Here is an 18410-nt window from a genome sequence, read left to right on the forward strand (position 1 = left end):
GGTCACGGTCGCGTGCATGAGAGCGGCCAAGAGCGTTCCCGAGTGAATATTCCCTAAATGGGGTGTCTGCAGACTTGGATCCAGGCCGTTTTACGATCCTAATGCGTCCAGTGGATGGGATGAAAGAGACATGGCCAAATAAAACATTTGAAGTCAACGCTCCCAGATTATTAAATGTCCTGTTCATAAATATATATTTTTAATTAGATTAGGCTAATAATGAACGCTAAGTTAATGTATGCAGAATTGATACACTCACCAAATAATTTCACATATACAAAAGCCCAATTGCAAATTAGTTTAGATTCATTTAATTAAAAAATAATAATAAAATAAAAACACAAATAGTTGAATAGTGTAACGGTTTATTGTAGCCTGGGGTCCGTTCTTCGTACGTGGATTACTCAGTTAGCTGGATTTGGATATTGACGATTTGACACGATCTAGCCTATATGTACATTAATAGATATAAAAATGTCCAATGTAAAAAGCAAAACAAGGTGTTTTGATTAGTTTTTAATAAATGAGATTATTTTGGATAATGAATGTATTTTCAAAAAAGCATTTTAATCCAAAAAGATTGTGTTGAAAAGAACAAAAGGTAAAATAAGTGAGCGATGTAGAAGTTTCCCAGAAAGAGCAGGTATCCTTTAAACTGCTAGACAAGAAATAAAATATATATTAATATTATATAATAAAACCATTTTATAATTACTTAATAAAATAGTTCTTTAACTTAATTTGTTAAGAGAGCTTTAGGGTGGCAGGATCAATGATGATGATTTTTTTATTTCAAGTCTGTAAGACTTATTTGAGTTCATATTTAGGTTATTTACTAAAATATACACTAAAATATATCATTTAAATCGTTCATGGAGATGAATGCAGTAAATAGTCTGCATAAAAAAGTAAAAAAATAAATTTGGGCAAACAAGCTAACCTTTATAACCAGATTATTTAACAAAAGATGAATTACTGCAGTAAAATATTTGTAGTCTTTTAATAAGCAAGATGTGTGCAAGATAAAGAGGGTGTAAAAAGTAAATTGTTTGTTTTGAAACTTTTGAATCGGAATTTGTCCAATTATAAACCCGAAATACACGTGTTTGTTGTCATGTGGTGAACTTGGCCAATCGTGTAATATCGGTGTCGTCATCAGAGCTCCTGCAGTCGCTCTTCAGAAGCTGCATGGTCTGAGTTTGCCGTCTGATCTCGGAGCGCTGTCGCGGTACTTTGATGCCACATGTGACAGTCACGTGGCGTCGGCGCAGCATCAATCAGGACAAGATTTCTAACCAGCATGCACCGCTTTAAGACAGATTTCGATCGATCTGCGCAGCGCTGCATGAAGTCGAACGCACCTTGTTTCTACCGGCAGGTGGGAGTGGCACTGTTGTCATATGGTTTTAAAAAACTCCGCTACTGCACTTCATTTATTCATTGTTTTATTTATTCATTGTTTTAAGGAGCTAAAGTTGATGAGGTAATATTTTTTTCTCTTTTGCGAAAGTGAATAGTTCCAACTACTGATGAAGCTTAATATTTGTTTCCACAGTATAAAATGTGTGTAGTTTTGTTGAAATAAAATAACTGTAATCGATCATATCAATGTAAATACATGCGAATTTATCAGTAAAATGTAAATTGTACTAGCTTTCTAGATATGAAGTAGATATCTAGACATAGTTATCGAGATATGATATGGGCAGTCACTTCTGTTTCTGTAATTAAATCACAGTGAATTAATGGATCTAGCTTATTATTTCATAGCTACATTCTACTGTAACATGCTATGTCAGTTAGCAGGGGATTATAAATCGACTTTCTTATTAAAATACCTAAGATGGCTGGAAGAACACATAGTTGAAGTCAGAATTATTAGCCCCCCCCCCCCCCTTACCCCTAATTTTTTTCCCCCTAATTTCTGTTTAACGGACATTTTTTTCAACACATTTCTAAACATAATGGTTTCAATAACTAATTTCTAATAACTGAATCATTTTATCTTTACCATTATAACTATAAATCATATTTGACTAGACATTTTTAAGACTATACATCTTAAAGTGACATTTACAGGCTTTAAATGCAGGGTAGGTAGGCAAGTTATTGAATAGTGATGGTTTGCTGTGTAGACTATCGGGGTAAAAAATGCTTGAAGGGCTAATCATTTTGACTTAAATTTTTTTTTTTTTTTAAATGCAAAATTGTTTTATTCTAGCTGAAATAAAACAAATGAGACTTTCTCTAGAAGAAAAAAATATTATCAGACATACTGTGGAAATTTCCTTGCTCTGTTAAACATCATTTGGGAAATATTTAAAAAAGAAAAGAAAATTCAAAGGGGGATAATAATTCTGTATAAAACATTCATTGTCGCAGTCGTGTAAATGATCAAAGTTTTGTCATGTTTTTTCAGATCTTATTTTTATTCAACTACAGCAATAGCTGATGCCTTCATCCATATTAGGGATTTCCTGGACTGTTCATCTTCTTTGTGAGGCATATATAATTTCTGCTCAGGTATGAATGAAACGGCCATTACATGTATTTAAAGTGCTACAATGCCCACATCAACCATTTTGAGGAAAACTGAAAAAAAAAATCCCTCTAAAGTAATTTGTAGTAAACATATTTTTAGCATATAGATCTTTATTGTAATTTTTTTGTACTATTTTTATAAAGTTGTTATTATATCAAAAAGAGTAGCCTATTGAATATCAATATTTTGCATGGTATTGAATTAAAATATTCCAGTATCTTGACAACAAACCTAAGGTAATCACTCTGTCCAACATGTTTGTTAGCTTTTTATCACATTGGATAACAACTCACTCTAGAAAATAAATCCTATTTTCAGTTTTGAAGACATGCATTACATTTTTTAAAAAAGTAACAAAAAAACTTAAGAGGTGTGATATGGCTTATAACAGACTAGTAAATGAGAAGTGGGTTAATTTATCAATGTTTTTTTCCTTTTTGGTGTTACAAGTCACAAAGCTTCACAATTGATTGTTAAACTGTCAACTCAAAAACCCTTTATTTCTTATTAAACCATTTATAATCCTATTATTAACATTACAGTAGATCACTTTATGTAAGTGAGGGTATATTAGTGAGGTGAATTAGAACGTCTTTTTTTGTGTGGTTAGGGGATACTTTTTAGGGGCTAAGCCCCTTATCCCTTTCGACGCTAGCAACACCCCTGTAGCAAATGTTTAGGCAAATTTATAAAATTATGTAATTGTCCTTTTCTTACATTATCAATTGCTTGTGTCATGTTGCTCAAAAAGTGTAATTATTTATTGAATAGTGTAACCCAGTAGTCACCAACCTTTTTAAGCCCAAGATTTCCTAGTTCAACCTTGATGATATGGAAGGTCTACCTAAAGATAAACAGGTAGAAGACAGCTTTTTCCTTGAGCCCTTTATTTCATTTTTCTGTATCAATATTCTTACACATTCTTCAGTCTGCATATTTGGAATACTTACTCCATCTCTTTTTTTTGCCTTTACCATTTTAACCTTAAGTGTGTGGAATATTTTAAGTCCTCATGTCTTATATTTGTTAAATACATTAAATTTTAATATGTCACCGTAGGGCTTTTATGAGTCAAATTAAATAATTTACACTGCAAATAATTTTGAGATTAATGTTTCAAATACATTTTATAATGTACTAAAAATGTTGGTAGAAATTTCATGTCACCAATATAACAATGTACTTTATCAGTATTACCTGATGTAAACTATGACAGTCATTGAACAAGACTGGACTATATGTATATTAATTATTTAAATTTTATCATCACAAATTGACTGTTTTTGAGTGCTTAAACACAAAATTAAATTTTTTAGTGTACACAAAAACAGCAGGTGCTATGAACAAAGTATTTTATTTACCACAATTACTACACAAAAAATGTTTTTACATGACAAAGAACACTAGAAACTAAAAAGAACAATATACAATGGGGTTGCAAAGAACTCTAGAAACTAAAAAGAACAATATAAAATAGGGTTGCAAAGAACACTGGACACAAAAAAAGAACAATATACAATGGGGTTGCCATTAACTGAACTACATTACCCCAAATGTGGGGGCCCGCAAAATGCCCTCTTTCATGTAAATTTCAAAGTCCTCAAACATTCGATGCATTGGCAGCCTCAAAACAATAGTACATGTATTTGCTTCAGGGTAAATTTTGGCATGCTCATTATCCTGTTGATGCAGGAACTCAAGTGCTGGTTCAACAGGGAAACCCAGCCTCTGAATGGAGGTTGAACCTGAAGCAAATGCCAAAACCTGGCTTAAAGAAAGTGGTGACGATGCTCCCTCTGAGAAAAAAAGATAAAAATAAAAAGATTATTCAGGTTTTCATTTAATTTTAAATATGGATATTCTTACAAAAAACCATAACCACTTCAGTAGGCATTTATTATGTAACAAATTTTGTTTATGATTGCTCTGATCATGATCAATTTTAATTTGTTTTTAGATTGGAACAGTCAGTACTTATGTGCAGTCATATGTGCTCATAAAACACTGTTTCTATAGCAATCTATGGACTTATAATGTCATGAACTAATAATGTATCACAAACATCAAAGAACTAAAGAAAAAAAGACAGAATCAATTTAATTTTATTTTTTATATATGTGATTATAACCACACCTATAACCATGTAATACATGAAGCTAGAATAAGTTTTTTTTTAGTGTAAAAGCAGAACATCTGGTGTCTATTTTGAAATATTTTTTGTGCAGATATTCGTGCAACAAAATATTGTGGGGGTCATGAAAATTAGATGAAAATCATTCAAAACACTGGTGGTGGCTGGCAACCTTTAAAAAAGACATTGGAGAGGAAAGAAAGCACATAACAATTGTATAATGTTACAGAGTGTAAACCATGTATAAGGCCGTACTCACACTATGTACAGTTGCCTTGAACCGGGCCAAAGCACGCTTGTCCCCCTCCCGTCTCCCCCGATGGCCCGCACTCACATTACATTCAAGCCTGGGCATGCTTACATCATCGATGCTGTGCTGCTTAGTAAGCACTTTCGCTCAGCACAGAGGTGATTTCTTCAGTTATATCGTTTTAGTCATTTGATATGCAGTGACACAGTCAAATATTTTGTAGAACAGATTAGCCACTTTTGATCGATGCTGTAAAGGGGACCACATAAAATGGAAAAAAAAAACTTACAATAAAAGGTCACTGGAAGTTTGTCAGTATAGGAACAACATTAGCTCGGCATATACCCTATTATGAGGTTTGCTAAAGGTGCAGCTGTCGTGCAGTGAGGGTCTTTAATAATCTACAACAGTTTGCCTTCACTGAATAGCAAGAATGATTAATAAATCCATATCAAACAGTGCCTTATAAGTCACGTCAGTTTCAGGCTTTCAGTTTCAGGCTTTGGCGCGTTTTGCACTCACACACAAGCACTGGCCCACCTCTTCCCGATTCAGCGCACTCACACTTCAAAAACGATCCGGGAAACGAGCCTGGGCACCGTTCGGATAGCATAGTGTGAGAAGACCCTAATATAACCTAGTGGTTTTCAACCCTGTTCTTGGGGACTCCTTATCTCAGAGTTTATCTGCAACCCTTATCAAACACACCTAAAGTGGCCAATTAAGCTCCCCAAGACAGCTTGAAAATTGTAGTCAGGTGCACTAAATCCGGTTGGAAATAAACTTTACAGGATACCAGGAACAAGGTTGAAGACCTCTGATATAACCAATTGTATATTTATTACCTTCCACATCTAGAAGCCAGTCCCTCCAGAAACAAACAATCCTGTTTTCTAGGGTCCTTTTGTTAGTGCCAACTGGTGACAGCTACGGGATGAAGAGCTCCGCTAAGTCTTTTGCTGTCAGTGGCTTCTCTTTAAACATCAAAATTTCTCAAAAGAGACTTGGATGTTTTTCCAAATGTTGCAGAAGATGCAAACATTCCAGACCTTCCCTGAATCTGAAAAAAAATAATAATAATTTAAGCATGAACAAGCTATGGTCTTTTCAGTTTAAGTGATTTTTTAAGTGTTAGACACAACTCTCTAGCAGTACTACATAAGGTAAGCATAAAAAAAACAAGGCCTTTTCCTTAGTAAGGGCTTATTTAAATTGATTGATGATTGTTATGTATTTTTTTTCTCAGTTTTGTTGATAAATGTGAAAATAATTCTGTTCTTGTCTGATGACAGACCAAGTGTCCATTTGAACTGGTTGGAATGGACCTTATTGGAAAGGTGGTGAAGTCTGACCAGAACAATCAGTACATATGTGTAATAGTTGATTATTGCACCAAATGAGCCCAGGCTTATCCTCTGAAATCAAAGTCAGCTGCAGAGGTTGTAGCGGTATTTGGCTAATAAAGTGGGTTGGGCGCCAGGGGTTGAAAGACCCCACTACAGTTTCTTAAATAATTCAATTAAATGAAAATTTAAGTTTCAACAGATGCATGATTTAATAAAACCAAATCAGATATTCAATCATACAACAGATCAATGAATTAATAAAGAAGAAAACGAAAAGAACAAACTTTAACTTCAACACATTGTAAGTAAATCCATAAACCAAACAAACTTAAATTTCCAGGCCCAGGCACAATACCTATTAATTACCTTTTACAAACAAAACCATCAACGGGTGATACATCAACCAACCATAAAGAAATAAATCAAATAAACCACTTCTAAACATACAACAACCAATATTAATCAAATTCCCACAAACATAATATTTCAAGTTCAAATCAAATCACACATTCAAGAACTTATAGAACTCAGTTGTACACTTTACACATAGTAGATATTCCATTTGTGCACGCTGAATCAATTGCACATTCAATGCACTTGAAATGTCTCTTTGTTCGTATACGCTAAAGTAGATTTTCCATTTGTGCACGCTGAAGTAATCGGGTAATTAATGCACTCTGAAATGTCTCTCAGTTCGTAAACGCTAAAGTAGATTTTCCATTTGTGCACGCTGAAGTAATCGGGTAATTAATGCACTCTGAAATGTCTCTCAGTTCGTATACGCTAAAGTAGATTTTCCATTTGTGCACGCTGAAGTAATCGGGTAATCAATGCACTTGAAATGTCTCTCAATTCGTATACGCTAAAGTAGATTTTCCATTTGTGCACGTTGAAGCAATCGTGAACGCAATGCACATTCATATGGTTACTCTACCATCTCATTAAATCTTTTGGACATACATACACATATACAAGTTAACCAAAACAATATAAATCAAAGAAGAAACATTTGCTTACCCGATCACCCGTCGATGCTACTGGGCCCAGAAAACTGCAACACAAATCCCGATCACGATAGTGATCAAACATTCAAACAAAAAGAAAGAAAAAACCCAAAACAAAGGCAACTCGAGCGCCAAAAAAAACAAAAATAAACCCGCGCCTCACTCCACAAACAAACCCGAGCGCATAATACGTTCACCATGCATCGCAAATACAACCTCCGCCAAAAATCATAAACACTTCCATTCATAAATGTTGCCGCTTCAACGTCCGCATCAATAACATACTCGCATTTCGATGCCGTGGCTAACTTTAAAGAACACTGCCACTACCTCAGAGCAAGACCACGCAGCATGAAAACACATATTGAGCTACAAAAACGGACTCGAAGCAACAAGTACGCAGCGCGCTCTCTACACACACACACACTCAGTCAGCATGACCTCTCAGTGACCCGGAATCACCTGCATGCTGACTGCGTGACAAGGAATAATTGAGAGAGAGCGAGAAACCCATCCAAGGCGCTCTAAATAACGTTGCATCAGCTGACAGCAGTAACCCAATCAGACGTCACTCATATAATAAGGAAAATTCTAATGACGATCGTCACAAGGTTACAAATTGTATTCTCAAATTTGTATACCAGTACGAAGTGCCAAAACGGATACTAACTGATCAGGGGAGAGAATTTACCAATACTGTGAGTATTTTTGTCAGCTCAGTTATGAACTGCATGATGCTCTGCTTTAAAAGTTTTAAGTTATAACTATTAAAATATAAAATATTATTGTCATATCATTATGTAGATCAATACTAAGGTCTGTGGAGTTCTTGGAATTAAAAGAAGCCTCTGTGCCCCATACCACCCTCAGACCAACGGGTTGGTGGAGAGGCTCAATGGCACCATACAACGGTGAATAATGCATCTACTTTAGTACACATTTACACTAATAAACCACAGCTAAAAACTCACTGACAGGTACAATGAACATTGTTGGCTATAAAGTACACTGTAAAAAAGTTCTCAACTTAAAATTGTAAGGCACCAAACTGCAGGACATTTTTGAGTTTACTCAACTTAAATTGAGTCAAGTGCATTAAGTGGGTTCAAGTCAAGTCAACTCAAAAATGTTACATGTTAAAAAAGTTTTTTGCCTTAAGATTTTAGGTTGAGTCAACTTTTTTTACAGTGTAGTTTCAGGGTAAATATACAGTGATTAAATTACTTATTGTCTGGAAAAAAATAGTTACTGTTCAATTTAGGTATACTTTAATATTTGTTGCTTCTCTTAAATCTTTTCAAGTCTTTAAATGACACTGTTTTAGCTAAACACTATCATCTTGCAAATAACTAGTAAAATATTATGTACTGTTATCATAGCAAAGACAAAAAAATAATTACTCATCATTAGTTATTACAACTATTGTGTTTAAAACTATGTTAAGTGGAACTTATTTATAAAAATTTGACAGAATTTTGCATTTCTTTAAAAAGAGTTACAATGTCACAGGAGGGCTAATACCTTTGACTTCAACTGTATATTTGTACAGCCTTCTCTTTATTTTATCACATGTTTTTTAGGGTCCTATCTAAACTGGTACAGGACAAACCAAATACTTGGGACCAGTATTTGGATGCTGCCATGTTCGGACTTCGAACAAAGAAGCAGCTGACCACCCAATTCTCTCCATTTTACTTGATGTTTGGAAGAGAGGCACGCTATCCATGTGAAGTCCCTGAACATTTTGAGGTATTTTGTTGTAAATATTCTGGATTCTTTTTATGTCATTGCTATGGTAAGCTAAGTTATTTATTACCATTTTCCACAGCTTGATGGTTCATTTGAAAATGACTTCACTGAAGACATTGCCATTGACATCAAACGACATGACAAAATCATGAACATTGTTAAAGATAATGTAAATATATCTATCGCAAGGACAAGAAAAAGGCTGTCAAAGAAGGCACAATTTAACCTTCAGGTGGGAGCAAAAGTGTGGAGAAGAAATGTCCGGAGTGAGCAGAGGAAAGGGGGGAAACTAGACCCTGAGTATTTTGGTCCCTTTGTGGTGACCAAAATACAAGGGAAGAGTGTTGATCTTGTGGATTCGGAGGGTCGATCCACAAAAAAGATTAACAAAGACCAATTGAAGCACCACCACGAGGAGACACCAAGAGTACCTCGAAATCTGAGGAGTCAACATCAGCAACCCTCTGAGCCAACGAGTGCAACCTCCTCTTCTTCTCCTCCTCCAGCTGCTCTCTCTCCTATATCTTCTCCTCCTCCCCCAGCTGCTCTCTCTCCTCCAGCTGTTCTCTCTCCTCTACCTTCTCCTCCTCCTCCAGCTGCACTCTCTGCTCCAGTTTCTCTTTCAGCTGCTCTCTCTCCTCCATCTGCTCAGTCTTCTCCTCTAGCTGCTCTCTCTTCTCCAGCTGCTCTCTCTACTCCAGCTTCTCCTCTAGCTGCTCTCTCTCCTCCATCTGCTCAGTCTTCTCCTCTAGCTGCTCTCTCTCCTCCATCTGCTCAGTATTCTCCTCTAGCTGCTCTCTCTCCTCCATTTTTCTCTCCAGCTGCTCTTTCTCCTCCAGCTGTTCCCTCTCCTCCAGCTTCTCTTCCAGTTGTTCTCTCTGCTCCAGCTTCTCAATCTTGTCCTCCTACTGCTGTCGCTCCTTCACCTGCTCAATATTCTCCTCCAGCTGCTCTCTGTTCTCCAGCTGCTCTTTCTGGTCCATCTTTTCCATCTTCTCCTCCAGTAGCTTCCTCTCCTCTGGCTGCTCTCTCTCCTCCATCTTCATCTCCTTTTGCCACTTTCTCACCTCTTCTTTCAGCTGCTCATAACTCTACTTGCCTTCCATCATCTTATGATGCATCCACTTTTAAAGAAAAATGTATGTAACTTTTAATTTCTTTTTAAACAAAATAATCTGTTTCTATTCAAATATAGTTATAAATATGTAAATATATGTACATTTGTATACTATGGTGAAACTATTTCAATTACTTTTTCTAACACAAAGGCATAGAAGAGGCCACACGTCCTGCTGTCCCGAATGGGGACCTACAAGCTGTTTTATTGGGACATTGCAAAAACAGCTCCCAGTGAACAGCTTGAAAGTGAGGTGAGCTGAATAAACAAAATATTTGTCTAATTGTATTGTATATAATTTGTATGCAAGTTAAATCTGCTATCCTTAACTGGTTTACCTTCATATACTAACTTGTTTTCTGGCAAACAGGTCATGAATGCATACCTTGCTCACAAAGTAAAACTAAACAATGAAACAAGGGCCAAAAAGCCAATTAATATTGATTTATTTGAGATGACAAGGATATGGGAGGGAAAAAATTCAAGACTGAAGGTAGGCACAGGGTTTGGTGGGGGTTGCTTTTTTAGGTGGATTGTCACTAAATAGGTTTTATTCACTATTTTTGTATATAAATGTTATCTGTATTAATGTGACTCAACAAAGTATGTGGTAATTTTGGGAGCTGTTCATGAACCTGGTCACTGGATTTTGGTGGTAAGTAAAAATTACTCACAATAGCTGTGAAACATGATGATGATAATATAATCTAAAATAATATAAAAATACATCATAATACAACAATCTACAGGCCATCTTTCCGGACCAGAAAAAGAGCCTTGTGCTTGATCCCCTGGGAACTGAAGCCAGCAAGATTAAACAGTGCTTGGAGTCCACAAGGTGACTGTTGTTTATAAAAAAAAATCTATTTTAATACAAACTGAATTATGCAATTGCCATAATTTTACATTTGCCTGCCTTTTTAGGGCATTTATGAGAAAAAGAGGAGTAATTTCTTCCAGGTGGACAGCCGACACAGCTCCACACAGTCACCAAAAAGAGTGCAGTTCATGTGGAGTATTTGTGCTTAAAAAAAAGTTTGTTTTTGTCTCTCATTGGCTAAACTGCTGTCTACTGTTTAGTATTTGTTAAAGCAAAATATTTTACATGTGTCAAGTATGTAAAAATACTCATTTGGATTACACATTATTCGTGTATTTATGTACAACAGCATATACTGACTAATCCATTATAATTCTGTGTCATATTAGTATGCAGAAAAAATCCTGGCTGGGGAGTCTTTGATGTTCGCCAACAAGGCCTCAGCGGTGAAGATTTATAGAAAAGAAATTGCCAGGACACTGCTGAATGGGCGTGGTAAAGTTGTTGAATTATATACTTTTGTTTAAATATTTGTCTTATAGAATGGTCTGTCTAAAAACACAATTTGGATTGACATAGGAAGGTGTCTGTTTAGAATGTCTGTTGTCAAAATAAAAAATGCATATAATAAAGGAAATAGAAGCACAAAAAAAGATATCATAAAAATCTTGGAAAAAAAAAAAAAACATTCACAAGGCTAATAACTAAACAGAAATAGGTCTATAAATAGACTTAAGGTAATTAATAAGACAGGTGATTATTTTAGAAAATAAATATAAATGAAATGTCCATACTGTAGGTGTCAGATCATAATACACATTTTATACACACACACACACACACACACACACACACACACACACACACACACTCACACAACCCTATTATCCATTAATACTGAAAATAAAATATATAATTATTTTAGGTTTTATCTTTGAATGGAAACTAAACAGCTGACTTTCATTTAACTTGATTTATTTTATTACTGTATTTTATGTTTTGTTGTTGTTTTCTGTTTCATATGTATATTTTCACATGAATTGTGTATATTTAAATAGATTTTCCTTGCATGTGTACTGTTTCGAACTTTAGGACAATATATTTTCCTGCATCTGTGTGGTGAAATATAAAAGTACTCAAAGTCAGAAGAAAGACTATATATTTTTAAATGCACCGAAACATGTGCCTAGATCAGGGGTCCGTTCTTCGTACCTCGCTTGAATGATCTAAGATTATTTGGCAGATCCCGGATCTTTTAATCTTGATAACTGATCTCTCGCTAATTTGGTTCTTCAAACGAGTTCGCGAATCAGATTAGAATGTCTGGATAAACTGATCTGAGATCGCTGCGTGTGTTATGAAGGACAGATCTATCGATCCTCGAAATCATGATCAGCAATGAACGATAGGCTGACGGCACAACAGCGTAATGACATCATCTGATTAATATTCAATTATCCATGTGAGCAAAATTACATCAAATTAGCAGTAAACGGCTTGTTAAATATGACACGCAATAACTTTCCACATTTGTTGTGAGCTGCAGGCTTTATGTGTCAAGTGTATTCATCAATGCAAATCAATGTATTTAGTTCCACATTTAGAAAATATTTTCTTTATTATAGTAGCCGTTTTTTAATCGGTGTAAAGAATAACTGGTTGTTTACAAAAGCGTTTTCATATTGGTAAAGGCGTCAGCAACTTTTGTGAAGCATCAAATCACTGGCATATTAACTATCAAAACATGTTTATGACTGCATAAATGTATTATTGCTTTAAAAAAGTCACATATTGTGCATTTCTATTGTACACAATTTGTACTAAAGCGATCTAAAAAGTTCATATCAATAAGTTTTCTTTTTGCACCACCAGGTGGCAGTCTTTGTACTTCTATATCGAGGGTGCAGATTGCATACGTTTTATTAATATGTATAACTTAATTTATTTTATTAATGACTATAACTTTATATATATAGTTAAAAAATATGTACCATTTTCCCAAGTGTATATAACTACTACTGTAAGAAAATATCGTAATTCGGAACATACTTTCTGTATTATCTTTGCTTGAACTAAGCCGATCTAATCCTGTTTATATGAATTAAACCTGCTCCCGATCAGGTTTGACCTAGCAGAACTGTTGCTATGACAACATCTCTCGGATCAGCTTTGAAGAACGAAACGATCCTGGATCGTGTCAAATTGTCAATATCCAAATCCAGTTAACTGAGTAATCCACGTACGAAGAACGGACCCCAGTTGTAGTAACTGTTTTAAAGTTGTTGCTGCTCCTATTGGGCCATTAACACCTGGGGATGGGCAGATTGTGCTGCTGTTGGATGCTGTCTCCAGATAGGCTGTTGATCTGCTGCCAGCTCAGGTTAAAGAGGCCCATCTCATCTCAGTAAAGTTACAGTTGTATCATTTTCAACTACAGCTTGCTGCATTTGACCAGTGGACAGAACTCACATTTCAACGTCAGAAATGGCTTCCAAACAGTAAGTAGATTTAGTCAGTATGCCTTATGCAGCAGGCTTCTTAAACTCAGTTTAGCTTGTATCATTTTATCAGTGGAGTTAGATTGTGGAAGTCAAATCTTTAAAAATCTAAGAGTCTTCTAGAACTTAGTACTTCTAGATAAATAAATAAAAAACTTTTAAATTTAGAAGTTTAGAAAACCTCTGAAGAGGACAGATATTTGTGAGAGGAGAGCAGTTTGTACACTAGTTGTGTTGTTATTTTATATTTGACTTGTAAATCCTAGCTGCTGGTATAATCTTGTTTAAGAAATAATTGAGACAATTTAATTCTTCTCCCATAATAAATGTCATATTATTAAATACGTTTTAAATAATATGGTTAGTAACAGTATTATATTAATATGAAATTAAGTTTTGTCTTAAAACTCTAATCAAAATATCCAGCACACTTTGCCGTGTGTGTTTGTGTGCTCATTCCTTTGTTTCTTTACCTGGAGTGGGGGTGGGGTGTGGTGGACCCCAAACCTTCACAAAGCTGCTCTCGGTGTCTTCATTCTGTAACATGTTGATTTTATTATCCACACAGATCCTTCCACAGCAGGATGTTTTTCCTCTGTCCTGTGTGCAAAAAGGCTCCTCACTCTCTTCCTGGGCATCTCAGGAAGGTGTGTATGAGGAACAGCACAGAAGCAGAGATCCAGGCTGTCGTCAAAGAGACCAAGAAGGAGTTGTCTGAATTCTGTCACAGAGGACGTTTCTGGGAGTTTGGAAGAATTTGTGACATATTGGACTCTACTAATCCTCTGGCCAGGTTTGTATTCAGTTGTGCTTATCTTATTTGATGTATCTGACTTCAAATCTAACATCTGCATATAATAATAAATATACATTTTTTGTATTGTTTATTTGACCTTATTTTATGTTCCTTGTTTTAGGATGATTGCGGAGATGCAGTCAAAGGGGTTGGTGATTAATAACTTACCTTCAGTCCTCCCAGAACCAGCTCGGTCGACAACATCTTCTGTGCCTCAAAGCTCTGGAGAAGGTGCAGAAAGTTCATTGGAGCCTCCGAGAGCTCTGAAGAGTATTATCAGAGGTATACTTTTATATCAGCATTCCCAGAAAGTAAATATACACTGTGGATATGACTTCTCTTTAATATACAAAGTCGTTTTGATCACCTGCTTTTATATTTCAGCACAGGTGGACTGATGTGGACCTCTTCCGTGAGGGTGGAGATGGTCAAAAAAGGCTTATACAATAAGCACTCCATTGACCACCCCCTTCTAGCAGGATTTAATAAGTACCTTTACACTGATCTAGGATATAAAAACAGCAAACAAGTAGTAAGTTCAAGTGAAATTATATATGTAAAAATGAGTGAATGGGTGTTGTTTTATGCAGTACAGTTTATTTTAATGTGAAATGTGTCCTTTCAGGTGGAAACAGTGTCCAGGTTCTTGCATTACATGGACCCCACTGAGCCAAACTTGATGTTTGTTCGGCGGGTGGAAAAAGTGCGAGAGTACTTTAACATCTTGTCAGATACAAATCTCTCAAAATGGACAGTGTTCAACTACTCGAAGAGTCTCAAGAGGTCAGTAATGTGGAACCACCACAAGCGTGCCATGTACATGTTAACTAATCATGTCATCTGTGCTGTGTTCTGACTGTAACAAACCCAATGTTGATCTCTTTTCAAGGTTCATGAAATACATTATTACCTCCACGGACATTCGCCACAACAATCCATCTCTGTTCCAGGACTGTGGGAGTTTTATGGATACGCTGTATGGAATACAGAGTGGCAAGTCCAAAGAAGTGAGCATGGAGGTCACAGCAAAAAAATCAGAGTTTGGTTGTGGCAAAGAAGTTTTGCCAAAGGACTGCCTTGCTGTTTTGGAGGCTGCATTCAAAGATTTCCAGGCCGTGATATGCTAAATGCAGGGTCCAGGAGCCATCACAGGGGACTGTTTGACTAAAAATGAACGGCTGCTCGTCCTGTACTACCTGGAGGCTGTTATCATGCTGAAGCTAGTCCAGCGGCCTGGAATTGTGACACACATGACTGTAAGTGTTTGTTTTTCCGTACATTGTCTTCTTTGTTCTTATATGCTTCATCAATGTGCAAAACTGTCTGTTTGCAGGTTGAGGATTGGGAGGGGAGAAGCCGGATAGAGAATGGTGTCTGTGTTGCAGTGAAGGAGCACAAAGTACCATTGTCACACGAACAGGAACTTGAAAGTTTAGATTGTCTTTTATATAATAACAGCAATAAATGTATTGTGTCAAATTTAGACTTATTTTTTTCCTTTCTCTAACTAGTGGTTCGACTTGTACTTCAATGAGGTGCGGCCAGTAATGCTGCAAGAAAACCGCACCGGCGATGATGTGGCAGTTGATTCATTTTTTGTGTCAAGTAGTGGGAGATCAATTTATAATCCCTCCAACGACTTAAAAAGACTACATGACAAGTGAGCAACATTACACCTGTCTTTAACTCTACATGTTCATACGTCTACTTTTTTGCCTTCTTACGATGCCTTGTGTTTCAGATACAGTCTTCCCAGTGTGATGTGTGGCGATGCCCAGAGAGCATTTGAGGCAGCAGCACAAAACCTGTCAGAAGAGGAGAGAAATGTGGTGGCAGCTGAAAGAATCTACATGAGGAGAACATCTTCAGATCCGTTTCTGGCTCTAAGTGTGCTAGATCAGCTCGCTGGGAAAACACCGTAAGCATCTAACAACTGGGATGATCCTTATTTTTAAATTTGCAACCCACAGCCTTGCCTTTCCTTCCTTCAATATTTATTTTTTTGTGATCTTATAGACAAAGGTCCAGTAGAGCTTCCAGCTGTGAGACAAGGGTGGACGAACAGACGGCCTACAAAACTCTTGAGCAGTTCTGTCCAGTGACTCTGGAGGGGCCTCCTCCAAAAAGGGCACGCAGGACTGAGCTGTGTGGCTCAGAACATGAGAGGCACTGCTATGACCGCTGGCGTAGCGAGCAGCTCAAGCTGCGTGAACAGCACGCTCTCGGTGAGTATACAGATGATTAATGACACAAACAGGGGAATTGAGTGAGAATAGCCGAATACTGATGTGTTTTGTGTTTCTAGAACACTTTGCTGGACAGCAGCCATCAGAGTCCAAAATAAGCCGCTGGATGGACAAACAAGGGTGGACATCAAACGTCCCACAGGCTGCAGTGGTTCTGAAGCAGTGGAAACCTGTTGCCAGCTTGGACTTGGACATCGACAGCAGCTTTGTGAAAAAAATGATTTTGTCTCAACGCTGGAAAGGACTGACTGTCAGGCCCGTCCCTGACAAGGGCGATGGTGTTTTCACCAAAAGACCCTTTCAGATCGGGGAGATTGTCTGTGAATACCACGGCGAGCTGGTTAGCCATGAAGATGGGATGGCAATTGCTTCAACAAGCGGCATCAGAGCTGGCCATTTGTTTTTTTATAAGAACAAGCAACATGAAGCCATGTGCATTGACGCACATGAAGAAAGTTGCCAGTGCCATCCCATGAAGTTCAATTATGGACGCCTGATTCGTCACTCCAGCAAAAGAGCCAATATCCGGCCCAGGCTGTATGTCCTTAATGATAGAGACATCATTCTCTTCATTGCTACAAAAGACATTTTGAGTGATGAGGAGTTATTCTATGATTATGGCTCAAAGAGGAGATCTTTTGCCGGGAAAGGGCTGGAATTGGACTGGATGTAAAACAACATCTTTCCATCCCCCACACTCACTCACTTCTAACATGTCCAACTCCAAGTTTCCACCTGTGGCCATATTCTCTCCTCTCTCTCTGGACAACCATCACTGCTCTTCTCACCCTGGAGTACTCTTTCTGCGCTGCCAAGCAACAACACTGCTCTCCAAATAGAGACTTGGTTGTAATAGGTTGAATGAGTGGGCCTTACAAACCATTCACCTTTACTTTCAGAGAATTGTATTTTCTCTTGTCTTTTGCTCTTTTACCTCATAAGTTTTCTTTTTGCAACTGTGAGAGTGTGAGTAGGCTACTCCATAATCTCTCCTCTCTCTCTGGATTCTGTACGACACATGTGGAATTACAGCCTGGTAAGTATGCTCAAACTGCTCTTAACCCTCCCTTCCATCCATCTTTAAGTTTCAACCAAATTATTGTGCACTTTCTGGTTGTCGTCTTCTTTTTGTTACAGATTACCAAGGCTTTTAAGGTCAGCAGACATGCACCTCAATGCTGAGAATTAACCTGGCATGTTAATTCTTCATTACCCATGTTTCTTTATGTTGTTTGATTAATGTTCAGATTTTGTTCATTTGTTTGCACTTGTATGTACTGGAAGTTGTTTATTTTCTTTAGTGTTGTTATTACCTGATATTACTATTATATATGTTCTACTGTGCTGTTATTTCACATTCTTATTAAAATGTTGCAGAAAGTACCCAGTGTCACAAAGTTCAGTTTCAGTGGATTCATATGCTTTTTAAACTAAATAAAAGTGTAAACACAGTCACAATGTTGGGATATAATTAACAATCATTTAAATAATTTATACCTTTTAAAAACATGCAATCCTTAAAAACACAAAATACACTTCATTATTTGAAACATTTGAAGCTTTTTAAGAAAAGTACAACACTGTTTCCCCTTCACCTGAAAAGTGATGTGATAGTTTAAATCAATAACAAAATAAAAATGACAGGGAAAAACAACTTAATGATCAAATTACAATTTTTTCCCTCAGAAGGAAATCAGCGAGGACAAGAAAGAAGGAATCCACAAATATCCACAATATCCTGGAAAAAACACTGAAATAATGGTCTCTGTATGAGAGCTGCTCTTTAAAGAGAATAAGGCAATTAGCCTAATTAAAAAAGATAGTTACAGTCAAATACAATAATAATTCATTTTAGCAAAAGACAAAAAAGACAATCTGTTTTAGACAAAACTCATTGTAAAATGTCAGACA

General features: G+C 36.6%; 2 protein-coding genes, 1 non-coding gene and 1 pseudogene across 6 annotated transcripts in view; 2 read left to right on the plus strand and 2 right to left on the minus strand.

The window, feature by feature from the left end:
* LOC137490965 (protein NLRC3) overlaps nt 1-18410 on the minus strand; it is a 766684-nt gene that overhangs the window by 268538 nt on the left and 479736 nt on the right. The gene's annotated exons all lie outside the window — the stretch shown is intronic.
* LOC137491018 (uncharacterized) lies at nt 1169-11816 on the plus strand. Of its 3 annotated transcripts, XM_088650417.1 has the most exons (6): nt 1169-6362; nt 7885-8184; nt 8854-9022; nt 9102-10161; nt 10291-10977; nt 11064-11182. In XM_088650417.1, exons 3-5 carry the CDS (start codon nt 8915-8917, stop codon nt 10374-10376), a joined length of 1254 nt encoding a protein of 417 aa, XP_088506543.1. In that variant the 5' UTR covers nt 1169-6362; nt 7885-8184; nt 8854-8914; the 3' UTR covers nt 10377-10977; nt 11064-11182. The 3 variants fall into 3 exon arrangements, with proteins under 3 accessions (XP_088506543.1, XP_087104913.1, XP_087104915.1); XM_087248787.2 differs by lacking the exons at nt 1169-6362; nt 7885-8184 and having other exon boundaries at nt 8726-9022; XM_087248789.2 differs by lacking the exons at nt 1169-6362; nt 7885-8184; nt 10291-10977 and adding an exon at nt 11349-11816 and having other exon boundaries at nt 8727-9022; nt 9102-10046; nt 11100-11174.
* LOC147844875 (G2/M phase-specific E3 ubiquitin-protein ligase-like) lies at nt 3878-6163 on the minus strand (annotated as a pseudogene). The gene is made up of 2 exons (XR_015483528.2): nt 5769-6163; nt 3878-4338 (listed from the first exon to the last, which is right to left on the minus strand). The product of XR_015483528.2 is annotated as a G2/M phase-specific E3 ubiquitin-protein ligase-like (transcript).
* Nucleotides 13372-17882, plus strand: LOC101885800 (uncharacterized). Its single transcript, XR_015942552.1, has 11 exons — nt 13372-13457; nt 14026-14250; nt 14375-14535; nt 14638-14785; nt 14879-15036; nt 15143-15509; nt 15587-15677; nt 15763-15913; nt 15995-16171; nt 16270-16478; nt 16559-17882. It is a non-coding gene; the product is annotated as an uncharacterized LOC101885800 (transcript).

The sequence above is a fragment of the Danio rerio genome, chromosome 4, assembly GCF_052040795.2.
Source record: "Danio rerio strain M-AB ecotype USA chromosome 4, GRCz13ab, whole genome shotgun sequence".
Lineage (NCBI taxonomy): Eukaryota > Metazoa > Chordata > Actinopteri > Cypriniformes > Danionidae > Danio > Danio rerio.